The sequence below is a fragment of the Aplidium turbinatum genome, chromosome 6, assembly GCF_918807975.1.
Source record: "Aplidium turbinatum chromosome 6, kaAplTurb1.1, whole genome shotgun sequence".
Taxonomy (NCBI): Eukaryota; Metazoa; Chordata; class Ascidiacea; order Aplousobranchia; family Polyclinidae; genus Aplidium; species Aplidium turbinatum.
In genome coordinates, this window is record NC_137477.1 from 22,122,202 (window position 1) to 22,142,051 (window position 19,850).

A 19,850-nucleotide genomic window follows, 5' to 3' on the forward strand; every position below is an offset into this window, starting at 1 on the left:
TAAGTTGCTATTGTGCATTTGCTCAACTGACGTCTCCGCGGTGCTGCCCCGTTGATGCGTTGTGGTATGATTGTTATTGTGCTAATTTCCGGTGTTAGACAATTTTAACAAGCTTAATAGAAAAATCACCATTTTGTGATATAAACAACAACAATCTGGTACTCTTTTGTGAGTGTTGTGGTAGCTCTTGATAGATTAGGTTTTTTGAAAAAACTGCTATCAATATTGTAAACCAGATGTTTTCACATGGGACGTTTACAATTTCCCAGAGTTCGCTGCGCCAAGTTCATGTGTTTACCGCAATTTACATTAATTTTTTAATAACTTGTAGAAATCCAATGTGTTCCCGTTCAAATTCCACGAATATGCCACAGCACTATCTGACACCATTTGTTAATGCAGAAAGTACATCTAAATTGTACCGACTTCATGTTTGCGCTACATTTGGCGACGTCTAATCCACGCAAACGAATATTTTTTTGGTCGCTAAAAGCTCGGTATGTTTTCAGAACGTCGATTTGGACGAACTGGTGGAAGAAGTCAAGAAGTTGAAAGCAACAGTCAGGAAAGTTTGCCGTCGCCTCACCGTTCTCGAAAAGCAGGTTGGCGAAGTGGTCGCCGATGACGATCATGAGGAAGAGTAATAAAAGAAACAAGCCAGGAGTAAGAAAAAAAAGGAGCAATGTTTTCCATGTGTAATATTTTTCTGCCATAGCTCGTTTCTGACTGAGGAATTGCACCATTTGCAAAGAGATCGTAATTTCAGCAGGATGCGTCACCATTTAGAAAAAGCGGTGATGGTTTTTTTCATTATCATCAAGTCATTTTTTAACAAACGCCACCACTGTTTGATAGATTTTTACATCACTGATATAAAATCTTCCGACAACAAGACTTGATTTATTTAAATTTTGATTCTTAAACTGTATTCCACCCAAAACCTGCCGTGGAATTCTCGACCTTGGCTCGAAAGGCGATTCCGTGCCACAAGCTCCACAAAAAACAAAGAGTAGGTTTTCTATGTAGATGATGTAGCGGTTCACACTAAACAGAATTTACTTATACCACATAGCCGCTAGTGGTCTATGCTATCGTCGTATCCGCTGTTACTTGAATGGTCGCTACTTTTAATCGCTCATTCAGCATTTTCTAACCTGGCCACCCTTCCCTTCAAAAATAAGATGGAGTTCGTTTGGCAGTCTGACGTATTGCGTTGGGACAGAATTCATGCCAAAAAGCGCAATTAAATGCTCTTGCTGAAGTAACGCTTGTTGATCTTCACCTCCCTCGTGGACTAAAGAGAACGCAAGCATCACTTGAGAATTGCATTTTGGTCTCTTGGACTTCTCAAGGTCTTTAATCTACTCCTATCCCAGACAGCAAAATTTGTCATTTTTACATTGATTCAACGTCTGCAGACGTTGAATCAATGTAAAAATGACGGATTTTACTCTCTGGGTATTTGTCTCTGAGCTGCTTCTGCAAGTAAATGAAGATAATCTGCGAGTGCCTATTGTACCTTTGTACGCCATTGGTTTGTGACTGAATATCAAATGTAATCTCTTTCATCAAATAACAGCCATCAGTAAAATCTGATCATTTCACCGTTGATTGTACATATTCTAAAGCCGAATCAACGCGTAAATGTCAGATTTTGTGTTTGGTCCACTGTTTGTGTTGGCACAACTCTTTCAGTTTTTTACCATGTAATGACGTGTTTTGCCGATGTTGTATTTGAACAAATCTGTTGAAAACTTGGATGATAACTTACTTCGCTATGGATTTCAATTTTGTATGTGCTATGCTTTTTGGTAGTTATAAAAATCGCTCTGTCGTCTATTTTTCTTGTGTATCAGACTATTTACTCTAGAAATTTATGTGTTTTTAATCTAATATTATCCCAGACAGCAAAATTTTCCGTTTTTACATTGATTTAACGTCTGCAGAGGTTAAATCAATGTAAAAATGGCACATTTCGTTGTCTGGGATCAGGGCATGTAAAACAAAAACTAAAACACTTGTTTGAATGTTTCTCTCTAATTTATTGAAGCAAATTGGCCACACTCGCACATTTTTATTATGCTTCTAGATCTATAAAAGCCAGGATTTTCCAAAATTAATTTTCAACTGCACAACCAAGTCACGTGATCGATGTTGGGAGGATCGTGCATTTTTTTTCTTCCAGTTTATCGCACAACTTCCTTTTGTTGCTGGTAGATATAAAATCGCATGGATTGCTGTGTAAGTTTTGAGCTTGCACTCACTTTTTAAATATTTTGTATATACGATAATTTTTATCTAGAAGCTAATTCGCAATACAAGAATGCACACCCCACTCGTGGCTCAACAAATATTTTGAAAGCTAAACCGCTTTCATCTTTTAAGTTTAAACAAACCATTCACCGCTGTGGATAAAAGTAGTTTAGTCTTCAAAGCGTTTGCTCAGCCATGAGTCTTCATTCTGGTCTCTGCTCTCACTCAATTTAACCAACCCAGACGGCAAATTAAATGTTTTTTTTACATTGATTCAACGTCTGCCGGCGAATGTGTAAAAATGATGAATTTGTTGGCTAGGATTCACTGCAAGCATTTTGCTCAAAACTAACTTTAGCATTTATACTTGTAACCAATACTGACGTTTTGTTTTACAATTTACATAAACGTGGGCAAGTTTTCTTAATACGTTTTCACCACTCTGTCTTTGTTACGGTAGTTTTGATTGAGACGTTTTCTTTCGATAGTTTGGTTTATTCCGTTTGGTTCGGTTGAAAATTGTTTTGAAACCTTACGTCTGTTACTGTTTTAGCTATTTTTCATCAATCGAGTATTCACACCGACACGATCAGGATGTTCCTGAATCTGGACTTTACGTGAAAATAACAGGATTTGCAACAGGAACATCTTGGCCCTTGCAGCATACGTCACAAACGCGTTGGAGAATGTTAATTTTGCTCATATCAAGCGTTTGGTATGTCTAAAATCAGCTCGCCGTAAACACCTTTATGAAAAAAAAACAAAAAACTACTTTGTCCGCAAAAAAAATACGTCGGTCCGTAAGTGATGATGAATTTGCATGTTCCTTCCTCAGGATCAATCCGCATGACCGTTTAGCGTTTTTTTAGTTCTATTGCTTCAGCTTTGTTGAGCAAAAATAGCCAGCACCACTCCCCAGACAGCAAAATCCGTCATTCTTACATTTCAGTCAGATTACCGTCTGCAGACGTAGAATCAATGTAAAAATGACAAATTTTGCTGTCACGGTTGCTGAATGTTGAGAGTGACCGAGCTCTTTCATGCAATACCGTTGATGCTCTTGAAATAAAACAAACTTTTCTTCGAAAAAATTAAGTTCCATGACTGAAAAGATTTGAAACTCTTCAAAGAAAAGTGCAGTTGTTGATTTCATCATTACACATTGTTTTGACTGATTTACTTTGGTTTGTTATTACAAAATTGGACCCAAAAGATCCGCTCGCAAGAGGCGTTTATTTTTACGGTTTCACAACTGAGTAAAATTCTTACTATACTTTCAGTACTTTTTGATTTGGTGGACCAATGTTGTTTATCAGATGGATGCCTGAGCGATTTGCAATAGTAATAATCATCGTTTTTTGTATGTTAATTTAACGTAATCGATCCATAAATGAACTTAATATGAACGTCTAATTTGATCTTCTGTTTTGGGTTGCCGTGTTCAACTTCAGTGAGCAAATGTCGGAAAAGCTAAAAAGATGACGTAATTGCACAGAACATTCCACTTAGCCCAGAATGTTCTCCGTCGTCATAGAAAAGATTGTTGTTTTTTCATCAGCGCTTTCTCATATTATTCAAGGCTGCAAATGTATGTGTGACTTGCATTAGACTAAATCATGTAAAAAGTGGTGAATTGAATAAATAATGTATCCCACATAGCCTTGCGTGTTTTTGAAATGCTTTAAAGGAGACAAGTCCCAGTGCAACAGTGTTTTGCTTCATTTTGAGTCGTGTACATGCGTAGTCTACTTTTATTCCATGATGCTAGACTACAGTAGTCTTTAGTACAGGTCTCCGAACTATTTTGAGCCAAGATCTATTTTTTTCAAGTAACCAATCTCAAGAACTGCTAACCCCACGTAAATATCACAAATCCACTCGCACCTTCAGCAGACTTATAAGTAGACTAAAACCCGTTAAGCCCAGCTATGCAGTGCAGAAGAGCAAAACGAATAACTGCCATACAAAGCATTACCGGTTGCAGTCATGTCATATATCCATTATTTGTGCATGTGAATTACAACGAAACGTAATCTTTTTCGAAAATCGCTTGTGCCAATGCAGAAGTAGAAATATAAAGCAGCCACAAAACTGATCTTTGAATTTGAAAAAGGAAATTGATTGAATGTTATCGGAGTGAAAATTTCGCACAGTAGACTACTTGTGGAATGTAGACGCTTTGAACTACTGACGCAGGCCGGTCATCGAGATTGATAAAGGTTCTAATAGTTTAAGTGTTGTCTGATTATTATTGGTCCATCCACGGTGTGCCCGCTGGCTAAATGGATAGCATTCCTTGAAATGCGTTGCTCAAGTGCACATCGTCGAACCAGCATCGCTTGATCTGCAAATCTCTTCCTACCTGATTGGGTGATCAATGACAAAAAGACCCATTTATTCTTGACAAGGGTCTTGTAGTATTGTATTGGGGAGATTTGTAGCCTACTAATTTAACAGCCTTGTCGAATTGTGTTATATCACAAAGAGAAGGGGTTAATTAACAATGTCATTGGCTGGCTGGCAAGGCCTGGCTCCCTCACCGGGATGCGAGTGTGGCGCCACAGACCAGACAGTAGATCATGTCGTCCATGACTGCCCAATCCATCAACCACCACATGGAGCGCTTGGACTGAAGGCCCTGGATGACGAGACTGTCGAGTGGCTGATGACATCATGCCCAAACATATAGTCCAGAAGAACAGCTCATACGACGAAGAAGAACAATGTCATTGACATCTTATGATCGGCAAGATACTGGCTGACATAATTAGAAGTAGTAGCCTATAGTTGCGGTCTTCTAGTTCTGCAAGCTGTGTCTTTAAATCGGGCACTTTAGTTCTCGCTACTCACACGGTCGACTTGGGATCAATCTGCGATCGACTGTTCAACAGCCACAGTCTAGCAGCCCTATGTTGGCTATTTCTCTGAGGCAAAGGGGGTTGCTAGAGATGCTCTAAAGTTCTAATTAAACTTTTTTTATGTGATACTTCATACGAAAAATATTACAATAGCCGGAATAGGATACTTAAATAAAGAAAGTTAATGTTGAAACAAAGTTTATCTTTGAAATATTTTTCGTAAGCCTGAATCAGTACCCGTCTAGGGTAGACTATTTCGGGCCCTGTGCGGAATATGCTTTGCGGGCCCCAATGACAATGATCCAATTCAGTAGCGTAGCTAGTGATTTTGAAAGGGGAAGGGAGTTTTGACGGCCGGCGGGCGAAGCCTGCTGACGGCGTGTTTGCCGAAAGGGACACCCAGGGGCTGGGAGGCATCCCCCAGAAAAATTACTTTGAATTTGGTGCATTCTGAGAGCATGTTCAACAAAAATACCGGTACTTGCTTGTGAATCGAATTGAAGTTTTTCCATTGGAAATGACAAAAATTACTGCATTTTCTGATAGGGACAGTATACACTACAGTATCATCTACAATCCCTAATTTTCTGAGTAAACTGCGGGCCCCCTAATTTACGAACCCTGTGCGATCGCACGGTTTGCACACCCCAAAGACCGGCACTGCCTGAATAATAATTTGGTGATACAAAGAGACAATGCTGATATTTAATCGGTTCAATACCCAAATAGCTGAGTCGAATAAGTGCCCAACTCTTTAAAGTTTAAACAAAGAAACAACAAAATGACGCAGCGCTGATATAACTCTCCGAATGTGCGCTCAAGCAACACATATCAAGAACAGCTCTCAGTTCAGTGCGATCTTGAGGAAGAATAATTTTGCAGATCTCAATGACTGGGTCTGCATGTATGCTAAGGGTAAAACTGCAAACAGCCAGGATTAGGCTTTCAAAGAAGCTACCACTTTAAGAATAAAGAGTTTCACATCTACAATTAGTAGACTAGGTTGTCTTACAGTTTTAAAAATTATAAGATTATGTTTTAGCAATCCAGCTTATGATTTTAATGATTGCACATTCAACAGCCACAATCTCTATGTGCAATGCTAAACAAAACATTTTTTATATTGTAAGTTAGTTCACTTAGTATAATTCAATTTATTTTTCTTTGTCAGAATGCAAAAGAAATAATATCGTGAAAAAGAAATACAGTAACAAAACCAACAAAAGGAAAAGGTGGCAAAACCTTAATGATTCAAGACGTGCATGAAAAGATCTAATATTGCAGTATATGCATCGATAAATATAGTTAAGCACTGCCACCAAACCTAAAAAATAGATTACGGAAGCATTTAGGCCTAAGCCTACATTGTTATTAGGCTACTTCCTGTAGCCTAATAGGCTAACTGTAGTCTATTAGCTACAGTAGTTAATGTTGTAGGCTGCTTAGTCTTTGCTGAAAGCCAAGTTTCCACTATCAGAATTTTGCTTTGGCTTAAGCGAATTGTTTTGCTTCAAAAAATTGGAAGACTTCGAGTGCTCACTTTTAATAAAGATGATCAACTCAACCCCATGTGATATGTGTAGTATTAATAAGACCCAGTCATCGGTCCAAACAAGAAACAACTACCATCGCTTATCATTGTTGATTACCGATGCCGCCGTATGTTTGTCAAATTGTTGTTTCAAATTAAGTTTTTATAAAACAGCATGTTCATGCTCCAGTCTGCAAAACCATTTTTAATTTTGGCATTAAATTGAGGTACAAAGGTTACAAACCACTCGATGAGTTTATGATCAAAGTCAAGCAGTAAACAATAACATCTCAATAGCGTCAACAGTGCTGTTCTTAAATTGATTGAAGCAAGTGAGAGAATATTAAGATCATGTTTCGATTTGAGCAGCAATAGGAAGTTTTTTGAGTTCTTCAGCTCTCTCTGCAATTTCTTCATTTTCTAATAAATTCGTAAGGTCGAAATCCACTTCAGGCCATCTGCAGTTGGGGCGGCCTTGCAAGCGTCTATCCCAATCTTTCCAAGCTTTTGGCAAAAGCTTGGCAATATCTTTTTTCACTCCGTAGTCTCCCCATAAATGTATCCACATATTTTTTTTATCTGCAGGATGAGTGTTCCGAGGCCAATCCGCTTTTTGGACATTATCATCTCCACGTCCAAGCTTTTGCCGCAAAATACCTGTTATCCAAACATCGTCCATCGCTAAAAGTTTGGTTCTTCTTGAAACTTGAAATAAGTCTCTTGTCATAGCAACAGGCATTAAATAAAATCCTCCCCCACAGTAAGGTGGATAGCGCTCCAATGAATATTCTTCTTTGTTTATAAACCACTTGCTAGCATTATCTCTGTTCGGGCCTTTGACTTTGTCTAAGTAATAGACACAATAGATCGGCATGTTCATACGGATACTTTGAGGAGATTTATGAACTCCGGTTTTTTTTCTTTCCTTGTAACGTTGAAGCTTGACCTCATATTCTAGGAAGTCAACAATTCCAACAAAATCTACGACAAAGTCATCATCGGAAGAAGCGTACATGTTGTCGACAGCCATGTGTTCCGCAGCCCACTGCATTGCACTCGTTACCTTTATCGGCATGTTTCTGAAGATGTAGATGACAAGGATTAAATTTGATTGCAAAGTGTAGTATAGCCTACACCTGAAGGATCTTAACAAAAATGATCCAATCTGCATGTAAGTCGCTCAATGCCCAAAACTAACCACCGCTGTCCGTAAACCCACCTGACATCTTCATCAACATGATGAACACTGCGATGATAACATGACACAGCTTCACGGGCACCCAAAACAGGTTTCGTATGTGTTTATAGCTTTGACGATCCTGTTCTACACTATTTTCGTTCTGCGTTTCTAACGTGCGTATTTGTGTAAATGCAGTAAAGGTTTGAAATTTTGTTAAATTTTGCAGCCGTGTGTTGCCGCCGTGTGTTGCCGAAGATGTTGCCATTTACTGTATTTAATTCTACCGTAAATGGGTTGTGGATACGAGAAAACACTCAATCGCCCATATCGATAAAAATCTTCACAAATTTATCGTTTTATTTTTCTAAAAATGGATGTTATCGGTAGGTTATATCAACACCAGTTAAATATAAAATTCCTGCTGTTTGGTAGTTCAAAAAGACCTCAACATACAGTTATGTATTCAACGACAAAAGCTTGAATATTTTTAAATCTTCGAAAAGACATATCCTCTATAGAATATAAACAATGGCTTCAAAATGTGATGCATTGTCCAGCATTACGATCTAGTACAGGTATAGCCTACAAATTGAGTTTCATGTTATTAAAGGCACAACTAGGTATCAAACACAGAAATGTACGTATACGCCGCTAATTCTACGTCGTAGGCTTGCAGCGTAAACTTTTTGTTTGCGCTAACGCTTACGGTCACTTTTTTTTTGGGTAGTTGTTGCTTGAGGCTACCGGTAAAGTTTTCGCGGTTTTTTAGCGCATAGCGTCAACGCATACTTTTTAATGTCTTTTTTTCGCTACAACACGCCAATACCTTCCAGCGCTGCAGTTGAAAGAATGTTTTCAATGAGCAGAGACATGTTGAAACCAAAACGCAGCAAAATGTCAGATGAACACTTTCAGATGCTTGTGTTTCTTCGTGGAAATTCAAAATAAAACTTGTTTGTTTCGAGTGGTTTATACCTTGTAAATGTTTGGCACCTAGCAAACAAAATGAGTTTACGCTAGTGTATACGCTGACGCCGCCAACTTTTTTACAAGTTACCTAGACGCATACGGCGTATGGTTTTTCGAACGTTTGCGTTTACGCTGACGGCGTCAATATTTTTTGTATGCACGTACATCACTGATCAAACACCTTGGCTTACGTTACGATGTCGGTACGAGCCTTTTTATGAAGGTAATAATAAAAGTAGGCTACAACTCTTGATAAATTCTTCACGCTTTTGTTTTCGTGCATGCAAACATGCTGTAAAGAATCGAAATGGTGTGCAGTTTGCAAGACATTGTGATCTTACTTATAATCATCTGGTCCTTCAAATTGTAAAATATCTCCAAATATGTCGTTCTCAGCCTGCAGTTCCGCTTGAATGGCTGGATCATCCACGCGACCAATCACAAAAACTTTTTCGATTCGTATTTGGTTGAGAAAGTACACTCGCCCCCAAGTCGACCTCACTGCAGTTCTTCGTTCAAAATTGGAGGATTTAGACTTAACAAAGATCACCAATGACCACTTTGGGGCTGCAAAGACAAGATAGATAAAAAAATATTGACCATGCTAGCAGAGAGAGAGAGAGAAACCTTTTATTTTGTCTGCTGCAAAAAATAGTATACGGTACAAATATATTCAACAACAGACAGGAAGCAGCGAAAGACCATATTAGTCATCGAGTCAGCTGCTTCCCGTGTTTTTAACGTGACAAATGTAAAGCATCGGCATTACGTTGCAACTTGCAAGCAAGATTAGCATAAGTTCCGCAAAAATGTAAACAAAAAAGTGGATTCCTGTGGTTTCATTGTAACATCAAAAAATATCATGTCCTACAAAAGTAAGTTAGTATGAGAAAAAAAACACCTATGCAAAAACAACAACTGTTAACTGCTAGCATAAAGGACAAAGCAAAAACACTAAAAGTAGACCTATCGTTGTTTATAAATTCATACTTTAACAAAATCAGTCAGTTTATAGCAATGACGACATATCACGAAATTTACCGAAATTAGGCATAGTGCTCATATCAAAAACACCAAATATTTAATACTTTATAACAAATCACAGTAGAGGGACTGTAGGTCCCATTAGCTTCGCCACAGAACTAAGTAGGCTACGGTAACCTTCACACAATAAAACAAAGTAAAGTATTGAAGCCGGCGTAGTCCTATTATCATTTTCCATAAAAATAACACCGTTTTTCAGGTCCAACAAAGCATCAGCCAATTATACTCATTTAACAATTCACCATAGGAAAAAATTACTAATGCATTGCTCATATGCTGAGAATGAAAACTACTGCAGTTGTACAAAGTATAAGAAGCTCATGTTATTTTATATTAGCGTAAGCATTTGGACTCTGTTTTTGTATCAGTAGAGTTGCACAAAGCTTGCATCAGCAATCTTGAAGTAAACCTCGAAACGAATCCAACCACCATTTTGTTAACCCTGGTAACTGTTAGACGGAAGTAAATGCCTCGGCCGTTACACCGGGCCATAAATGCATAAACTTCGTAAATTGTCTCTTCAAACGATTTCTTATTTGATATTCACTTGCTTAAGTCTTACCATATTTTTTGGAAGGATTCATATGAAAACAATCCTTCCCGTCAACTAGCTGAGAAAAGCTTTCTAATACTTTCCATGGAGTGAGGCTGAATTCAGCTAGTGGTCTTAGCTGTGTTAAGTTTTTCACATACAGTTGATCTGGACTGGTAGGTGGGGGTCCAACTGTGGTCTTATCACTTTCTCTGAAAGTTTAAAAAAAAATAAGAAAAATAATGTAGGCAAGCTTGACTTTGTGTCAAAACGTAATCAACTTGTTTTTAGACGTTTACGAAAACTTGCTTTGTTGTTGCAAAGCACATTTAAAAAAAAGTTTAATTCTCTGCTGAGATAGTTCATTCGAAACGAAACAGGGCAAAGAACTTTTGTATCCAAACAACTAAATTTTTTTTCGAAATAGGCCTATAGGTGCAAAAAAGTGCTTTTCTTTTTCGTTTCGAGGGTAAAAAAGTGGAAGTGTTTGGATTTCGAAATGAAAGAAACTCTTTAGAATTATATAGTCTAATTAGAACAAAAACAAAACGAAACGATCAAAGGAAACGAAGTAAAATATTTTGAAAATAGGAAATCTCTTTATTTAGAACAGCCGTAGGCCTATTTGAAACATTCTTAGATTGTTCATTTGACAACTGTTGCCAGGATGAAAGAGAAATTTGCTCACTCTTCATGCACAATCTCAGCTTCGTAGTCGAGCTGTATATCCGGCTGCATCTCATTGTCTTCTTGTCCACATGGCGGACACTTCACGCACCTAAAGCAATTGTTTGTTTGTTTTAAAATCACTACAGTTTATTGTTTCTAAATGTCTACTCTGCAGTTAAAGATGGGTACCACTAAACGGCGGAAATGCAAAAATTTTCCCAACGTTTGTTGGCACATTGTCCGCAGACGTAAAGAATTAATGCCGATGTAGAAAAGGCGAAAATCCGATCTTGGCGTCTACGCTAGATTGTACAACAGAAAGCAATGAAGGCGGGTAAGTAACAATAAGCAATTCAAAATGATTTATCAAGGCAAAAAAAAAAATCAAACAGAAAATACGAAAAAGGAAAGTACGGTTTTTGTTGTCTTGAAATTAAAATTCTGGTTCTGCCCGTGATTCACGACGATAAAAAAGTCATAGATCTCTGAAGTCAGGAAACGATGTTTAATTTTTTTCAACATGACTTCATTGTTGTGTTGTACATTTGTACAATATAGATGACTAGACGCCAATACCAGATTTCGCCTTTTCTGCAGTGGCTACATCGGATTTCCACCTTTTCTACATCGCCATTAATTTTTCACTTCTCAGGACAATACGCCATTTTTCGCCTTTTAGTGGTGCCCGTTAAAGATTAAACTTTGGTAAAAGGAAACTTAGCAAGTCACTCTTTATGTCCATTTTGTAAGAAAATTACTAAGTGTCTTGCGAAAACAGAGCTGTGTAACGTAATCTGAATCGATGTCCAACTCCAAATGACATCTTTACGAGAGTCGTGCAAGCCTTTTCACCACACTTATAAGCAAAGAAAAGAATTTAAGTCTATAGGCTATGTTAAAATTAAAGCTGAAAGTTTTACCAGTTAAATTTCCATTTTCTCAGCTTTCATTATTGATACTGTAGTTTAGTTTTTATGGCCAGAGAGATATTATGGACTAATGTTAGCGCTGCGGTGGCCTGAAGTGTATTATAAATGGCCCCATGATGAAGCTACCATAAGTTAAGTTGGTTATGTTCGATGCTCTTATCATAATAATGATTCGATTCTGAATATTCGATGAGCAAGTAAAACTTTCAGAACAGCATCAATGTAAACTCTTCCATAGCTTTCTATGCAATTTCATCAACGGTTAGGTCTCGCCTTGCGATTGCACGATGGAACTTTGTTGCCTACCTCTGATCTTTTGCATGCATATTTCATAGGTTTACGCATAATCAATTATTAGAAGTATTAAGTGTATTTACTTTTGTTAAGGGCGGGACATGTGGGCTTAGCCTATCACGAAAGCTCAAAGGTTACGAGCAAAGCAAAAGATCAAGAACTTACTAATCTAGGGGAAGGAGTCCATCAAATTTCCTAAAGTTTTATATTGACGTAGGCAAGGCAACTTACTGTAGATTGATGTGAGCTACGTTTGTTTCGGGTACTTTAACTTTGCCACTATATGCTACTATACGCCCTAATAAAAACAATGACTATTGACTTGACCAGACCATTAATAGCCTACTTACGATGGTCGTTGTAGGAAAGCGGTTTCAGAAGCAAGTCGAAATACCACAGGGGTGTTCTTCCATAGGAACATGAACAACATTATCACTAAAACCAATCCAAACACTTTGGTCCATTTCAGCTTCACCGAGGTTCTTTGGTGACAACAGCAGTTCCCACCATAGTGTTCGTAAGTGTGATCTATCCGTTGAAAGAATTCATAAGTTTGTGATTTTCCTGACCATTTTGAAGAGCTGACTTCTTGCTTCGCGCTAAATAGCATTTGCCTTTTGTTTTACAGTACAAATAACTGTCAGCCTAAACCTTGATATTTACCATACGCCTATAATATAAGTGCATTGAATTAGGTTACACTATGTTTAGATCTAGAAAACTTAGTACTGTTGTCACAACAGCACAAAAAATATACGTAACCAATTATTGTTTTCTGCCCTACAAAAAAGTATTCTTATCTGTATTTATCTCGTGTCGAGTGTAGCAAGAATTGACAACGATAGACACCGTGTTTCGCCCATGAGGCTGGGCTCATCAGTATCGCATCACTAATTTATGCCACCCAGTTCGCAACCGCTGCTTTCGTCAGTCAATTGAATTCTAGTAACTATCTCATCAAAAATAATAGGCTAATGCAAAATCGCCAGTAGCTCGCTGACGTTTTGAATTGAAGACTGCTACAACCTCAAATGCAAAAAAAGACATTCTCATTACAGTCATTTCACTGCTTTGTAATCAACAAAATACTTCATTTATTTTCCTTGCTGACGTACCCAAAGAGCCAGCTAGAACCCTAATCACTCATACAATGTAAAACATCTTCTTTCAAAAAAACCAGAATGGATCAAGTTTCTCTATTTGAAACGGTTGCTTTTCTAAGACATTGCTACAAGACGTGTTTTAGAAATTACTCGTGTTGAGCACATTTGTTTTCGTATAGTTTCCCTTTTGTGTGAACTGTAGTGTTACCTTTTCTTGGAGTCGTATTTGATCAGCCGCAAGACAACACCTGTGTGATCTCAAAATGTTTTGCTTAATTTGCTGTGGAACAACAAATATCATAAGTTTTTTAACCGTGATGCCAAACACGAGCGTGGGAAGCAACCGAAGCAACACATTATTGAAAAAACTTTCAAACTGATAGAAACGATCCATCCAGACGGAAAAATCTGTCATACATTGATTCAACCTCTGGAGACGTTAAATTAATGTGAAAATGATGAGTTTGCTGTTTGGGCAGATTTAAGTTCTTTAATCTTAAACTTTTAAACAAAGGCCATCAACGACATTCCTAAACTACAAAAATTTTGCATTTTTTTTATTCTTGTAAACATAAAAAAAACTTTAAACTACGCTAAACTTAACCTTTAGATGTCAGGCAAGAACCAGGCTTTCCACCCATACGCTATGACAGTGGTGTTTTTGTCAAGGCAAGAAAAAAAAAACGAATAAGCTTCATTTTGAGAAAGAAAAGTTTTTTTCTCTCTGAAAAATGAAAAGTTACTGAAAAACTTCAAATAAACTTACAAAATTAGTATTTTTTCTCATTTTTCAGAAAGTACAAGTTTTCCTCTTTCTAGAAAAGTAATACCCCTGAGTTTTGTCAAAGAACGAGTTATGGCAACTGGGAACTATTTTGGAAAAAACGGCACAGGAAAAAATGACACAAAAAAGTGACACATGAAAAAATGACACAGAAAAGTGGCACAGGAAAAAACGTCAGAGGAAAAAGTGGCACAAAAACAAAAAAGGAAAAAAATACACAATGACATTTTCTTTTTTTTGCTGAATTTGGAAATCAAGGAGACAATTTTTGATTTGATGTAACCACAGTGCTCGCTTGTTCAAGATTTCAATTTGCAACTAACGTTTAATTAACGGACAAAATCCATTTTTCTCATTGTTATAGTTCAGGGCTACTCAACTAATGTTAGCAAAGGTTCATTTTGACAAGTTGAATATTTTTGCGGTCCGATCAATATTTCACATGCAACCACGAAAATTAAACAACCTGTAGCCTACGAGCACCGAAACACTTTTCAGGTAGTATGTAACTCGACTTGGATTTTTGTCTGACGCAAACAAAGAAATAAAAAAAGGAAAAGATGTATTGTGTTTCTTTGTAGTGTACTGTAGCTGTGTGGATCGCACATCAGAGAAGACGGCAAAGCGTTGTGGGGTCTGAGAACAAAGCTCCCAGCTCCTTGGATAATCACAAAAAAATTCTTTTCTCTAATAGAAATCTGTTTAAATAGGCCCTAAAATGTGGCAAGAAGTTATTCTTCTAGAACAGCGGTTCTCAACCAGTGGCCATGGCTCACTGGTGGGTCATAGAAGCATTTTGAGGTGGGCCACAGACATATATAAAAAATTGAAAGATTTATTGAAACATTTTGTTTCGTTTTTGTCACTATAGTCAATTTTACACTTGTGTGTTTGTTCGGTTACAATGAATGATGCTGCTGTTTTTAGCTACAAAGTGGCAATTATCATTCTAATTATTGCAACATACAATTTTACATCAACTCAGTTTTTACAACACATTATGATGTAATAGAGTAGTTTGTGGTTACAATTAAGCCATCTATATAAGCGGTAGCCTTGTTGAACTTCTGCAGATCCGCTTTTGAGTACGTGCAGCATTTTATTTTGTGGATTATTTTGGGGAGGAATTGACAATACTTGAAGCTTTAAGTTTGATGAAAATTACATTCAATATGTACAACAGTTAGTCATCATTCATTGAAGCCATCAAAACTGAAACGTCACCTGGAAAAAGTTCATCCAAATTACAAGAATGAAGATGTGAATTTTATTAACGAAAATAAGACAATGTGAAGCGTCAGCGCCTGGATTCAACAAGGGAATTCCTGCAACTTTCCAAAGGCAATGTTCTGCTGCTTTTTGTTTATAAACCTTTTTTGTATTTTTTTTTCTTACATAAAAATTGAATAGGCCACAGAACTTTTATGCAAACAAAAATGGGCCACAAAAGAAAAAAGGTTGAGAACCACTGTTATAGAAGCTCGAGGTGCACCTTCAACACCCAGAAGGTCCGGATTCGGATCGCGGTCCGCCAGTTGAGTAGCCCTGTTATAGTTTAAAAAATTCATTGATGTTTGTTGGTGATGATCGTTGCGCGACAGAAATCTGATGACAGTCAATCTAAGGTTTTTCTTTTGTATAGGCCTTAACCCCAGATGGCTTTGTTGTTCAGACAACACAAATTTGCAGACTTGTTTATTGCCTTTGTCTTGTTTTTATTCATCGCCTTCGGCTACGGTCCATTCTTTGAGTTTACAACGAATATTTTGTAAATGAGCTAACCGATTAAGACCCCACAGATCGACAAATCATAAGCTTCTGGTAAAATGAAAGCGCTACAAGTTAACTATTGTTTCAGCTGATTGCTTTGATAAGAAATAAACTTTCTCATATAGTTTTTCTTTCTTTGACCAAAACAAACAATGCAGCAGAAAACAAAAAGATCCTTTTCCGCATTTGTTTACGGCCTAACAAAGTCGTGTTGATGCTCTGCAAGTCCGCAGCTGCAAATTTTTCTGCAGGCGCTGCACAGGGCAACATTGCAGTGAAAGTTCGTTTTTGCTTCAAGACCAATCTCAGTAAATTAAAAATGTCTGGCTTGAAACAATTGTAAAATAACATGCATTTTAATTTACCAGCATAAACAAACTCAATGTATTGACTGAACTTTCACAAGTAGAAACTGTTTGCATCTAGGGTAAGTCTCAAAATGGTTATAGTAAAGCTCTTAGAACAGGCTTTAATCATATTCTTCTTCTTGATTCCTTTTTGAAATTTATTTAAACAGTGAAGCAACAACACTTTTATCATTTGTTGTTTGTCGTGTTCAGGCTAATGCCTGGTGGTTAAAAATTTAAACTAATTAGACGAGAAAGCAAGAAAGTCAATGTTTGTGTCCTCCTTCAAGCATCTTCCTCCTCCTCTTTCTGTCCTCCTTCATCAAGTGTATTGCTAAATACATACGCACGTGCTCCTGGGCAGTGTCCGACCGGCGCCATGTTGAGGGTAGCACAAGGGCTCTTATCACTCGATTACGCAGCTGACACGTTAACTTCTGGTGCTATTTTGGATCCGTGATGTATAAATATTGTATTTACATACAACCTTTATTGATAAAGAAATGATAAATAGGGTAAACGCAAGAATCTGAAATGTACATCTTTGTGCTAGCTAGCTTTTTCCTTTTGTCATTATCTACAAAACATTAGGCTCTAATGATAATGGACCATGACTACCATAAAATAATTCAACCAACTTCTATATAAAAATCTAGAAAAGAGGTTTGATTTATGAGTCACTTATGAGTCAAAGGTGTAATACGGGCCTTTAACATTCTTAAAAAAAATGTCTATTTACGGCAGATCTATCTACCCGATATATTAAACTGGGAGCTTTTCTTGATGCATCGTAATGAAAGGGTCGGTTTCCTTGACATAAGCAATTAGCTATCATGGTTTCAATCTCATGGTCTAAAGACTTCCTGAATGGCACACAAAGAGAACATTTACGTTTTTCCTAATGTGGAAATGTTTCGATAGTTCAATTTTTTGTCCAGTATCTAGTAGACTATCTCCCAGCACTGTTTTGAGAAAACAAGAGCAAACTATACACAACACAGCGAGACTTCCCTGTAACAGACACGACTACCTTCCGTTGAAAACCGCGTTTGATTGTTGCACTGCCATTTGTTATTATGCAAACGTTTTATCACACGCACCTTGCGTTATATTTTTAGATGATCTCGTCACTGAAGTTCTTTATTGAATGATTTCATCATGATCTAAAAATAGCAAATTGTCTTGTACCTCCAAGTCCACTGTTACACATAAAATGGCGGAGCAATCAACGTGACGGTGTGCGTACGACCCCAACACAGACATGAAAAGTCGACATTGTTTTTCTTAAAACCAGCACAATATCGCACGACGCGATGGTTTCTGTGTTGGTTTCTGTGTTGTTGAGCTTTTAATTTCTTTGTGTGAGTTACGAAAGAAAACGAAATGTTTTTCACCACTAGAGTTCGATCGCTAGCTTACACAACAGGTTACCCTGAATTATTTAAGTTAAGTTTCATCGGCTCCAGCTCGTGTTCACGCATTGGTTTCGTCTTCAAGTCGGATGTGGCTTGGGATAGGTCTAGTGATGTCGGATGTGACTTTGGAAGCCCAGTCTATAGTGGAAAAGACGTGAGCAAAATTCACATTGTATTGAGGGTGGAGAACATGTTTTTTCATCTTTTTTTTTTTTAATTTCAATTTTCCTGAGCCTTTTGTTTCCTGTTTTCTTCAAAAATTTTCGTGCCCTTCTTAGTTATCAATCACTTTAAGCTAAGTATGCACTTTACCTAAAATGCATTTGCAAATATTCGGAATCGTTTGCCTGCCATCTATAGCCTACGCCTACTTTAAAGTATTATAAGTTTAATATCTCATTTTACTCTGCTATCAAATAGTGTGTTTAAAAAAAAACACTGGTATAGTTGGCTTAATATAATCTTCAGCAAAAAATACTGTGACCTCGGGTAGCCTACTTGCTACAAATAGTAGGCTATGTAGCTCGGGCAATTTGCAAAATAAATTTAATTTGACATTATGATTTTTTTTAAATGCAATTACTAACAAACAATAGTCTGAAGTTTGAACCATATTGTTTATTTAATCTTGATGGAACTTCTAACGCTTTTTCACAGCGACTTTTATTTTTTTGCGTAGACACAAAATTAATGTATACTCTTATGCCACAATTTTCAAAAAACAACATTTTCAATTTGCCATGTTTTCTAAGTTCTGCAGTAATGCAAGTTTTTTGCTGTTGTCATCTTAGAGTTGCCTTTGATGGGACTGCGTCCGACGATAACGGCACATTAATGAAAGAGAAACGGTCTTCGTTCTGTTATCATACTTCGACTAATCCATATTTATTTATCGTTTTTGGCAAATTTTTTGTGGATGTAGCCTGTCCAGAATTTTAATTTTTTTGATATTGTGGCTTAAAAATTTATAGGCTGTAACTTAGATAAGACTACTTTGATTTTGAAATATACGTGTTTCTCCAAAACATCTGTAAACAAAACTTAGCGTATCATTTTATTGTGATAGCCTATAACCATGCATTTAAATCTGATTTTATCTGAATGATAGGTTAAGAAATTTCAAGGCCTTGCACGTGCTCTTACATAAGGTTACAGTGTTCCGCTCTATTTTCAAAATGAAATAGTTGAATGTAAACGAGAAAGTATGAAACAAAAAAATCAAATTGTAGCTTGGATACGATCAAGGGTATATAAGAGTTTCCAAGCAAATGTGAAATCATTATGGTTACAGGCCAGCGAAACGTGTAGACGACTACCAACTGCAATCAGCGATACAATATTTCACTTTGAATTTGCTTATATAACTGTAGTTTCTTTTACTTCAATACTTCCTTTGGTGTTTGTATTGAAATTTATATCAGTTTCATTTAATGACTGAAATATCAGAAGGGATCATGGAAAATCAGATGCCGTTATTGCACTTTCTGGTGCTTTGTTTCATTAGTTTAGCTGCGCAATTGGAATGTGGCTCTTCGGTCGTTCTGCAAAGAAAACCTTCTTTCGTATCCAAAGACTCTGATGACTTTCAATTTATTCAGGAATATCCCAACATTCATTTCAGAGACTCAAATAAACTAATGACAGAAGACAAAATGCAATGGTTATCCAATGAGAAAGGAAACTATAATAACCTAAAAAATAAGAACGATTTATCAATGCCGACAATTTTAAATGAGAAATTCAACAGAGTTCCATTTGGATACAGCCAGGTGCTTCAACGTAAAAAACGTTCAACTTCTAGACGACATTTAACACAGAGGAATTCCAAGAAAAGCAGTTTCAACCAAAGGCAGACGCTCAGCAACTTCACCCGACCTTTTAAATATCCATTCAAAAATCCAGTATTTTCGATTTCAGTTGGTCCCAAGGAAAACGTCTTGATTAGCCCCTTGCTCAATTTCGGAAAAGGTGCGTAGGATTTCATCATTGGCGCTTTGTAACCACAATGATATTGAATTTACAAACACTAGGCTACTGTTTTTCATACAGCAGGAAAACTTTTCTGGTGTGCAAAAGTGGATTTTTTTTAGAAGTTACCTGAACTGTCTGAACCAAAATTTTAACACTCTGTTGTTTCTCCTCTCCGCAGGTTACACTTCATTATAACTGTTT

At 37.1% G+C, this 19,850-nt stretch overlaps 2 protein-coding genes across 2 annotated transcripts in view; one reads left to right on the forward strand and one right to left on the reverse strand.

Annotated features, from left to right (window-relative positions):
• Positions 1-3,911, forward strand: part of LOC145771649 (coronin-1C-A-like) — a 37,003-nt gene extending 33,092 nt beyond the window's left edge. Inside the window, exon 11 of the mRNA XM_082583376.1 lies at positions 510-3,911. Within this exon, the coding sequence (XP_082439502.1) occupies positions 510-644 (135 nt within the window). The 3' untranslated portion in view covers positions 645-3,911. The remainder of the gene's footprint in view (positions 1-509) is intronic.
• Positions 3,912-5,969: 2,058 nt separating this feature from the next.
• LOC145772337 (uncharacterized) lies at positions 5,970-12,917 on the reverse strand. The gene is made up of 5 exons (XM_082584211.1): positions 12,610-12,917; positions 11,056-11,145; positions 10,398-10,579; positions 9,133-9,358; positions 5,970-7,721 (listed from the first exon to the last, which is right to left on the reverse strand). Exons 1-5 carry the CDS (start codon positions 12,867-12,869, stop codon positions 6,992-6,994), a joined length of 1,488 nt encoding a protein of 495 aa, XP_082440337.1. The 5' UTR covers positions 12,870-12,917; the 3' UTR covers positions 5,970-6,991.
• Between the last annotated feature and the right edge of the window lie 6,933 nt (positions 12,918-19,850).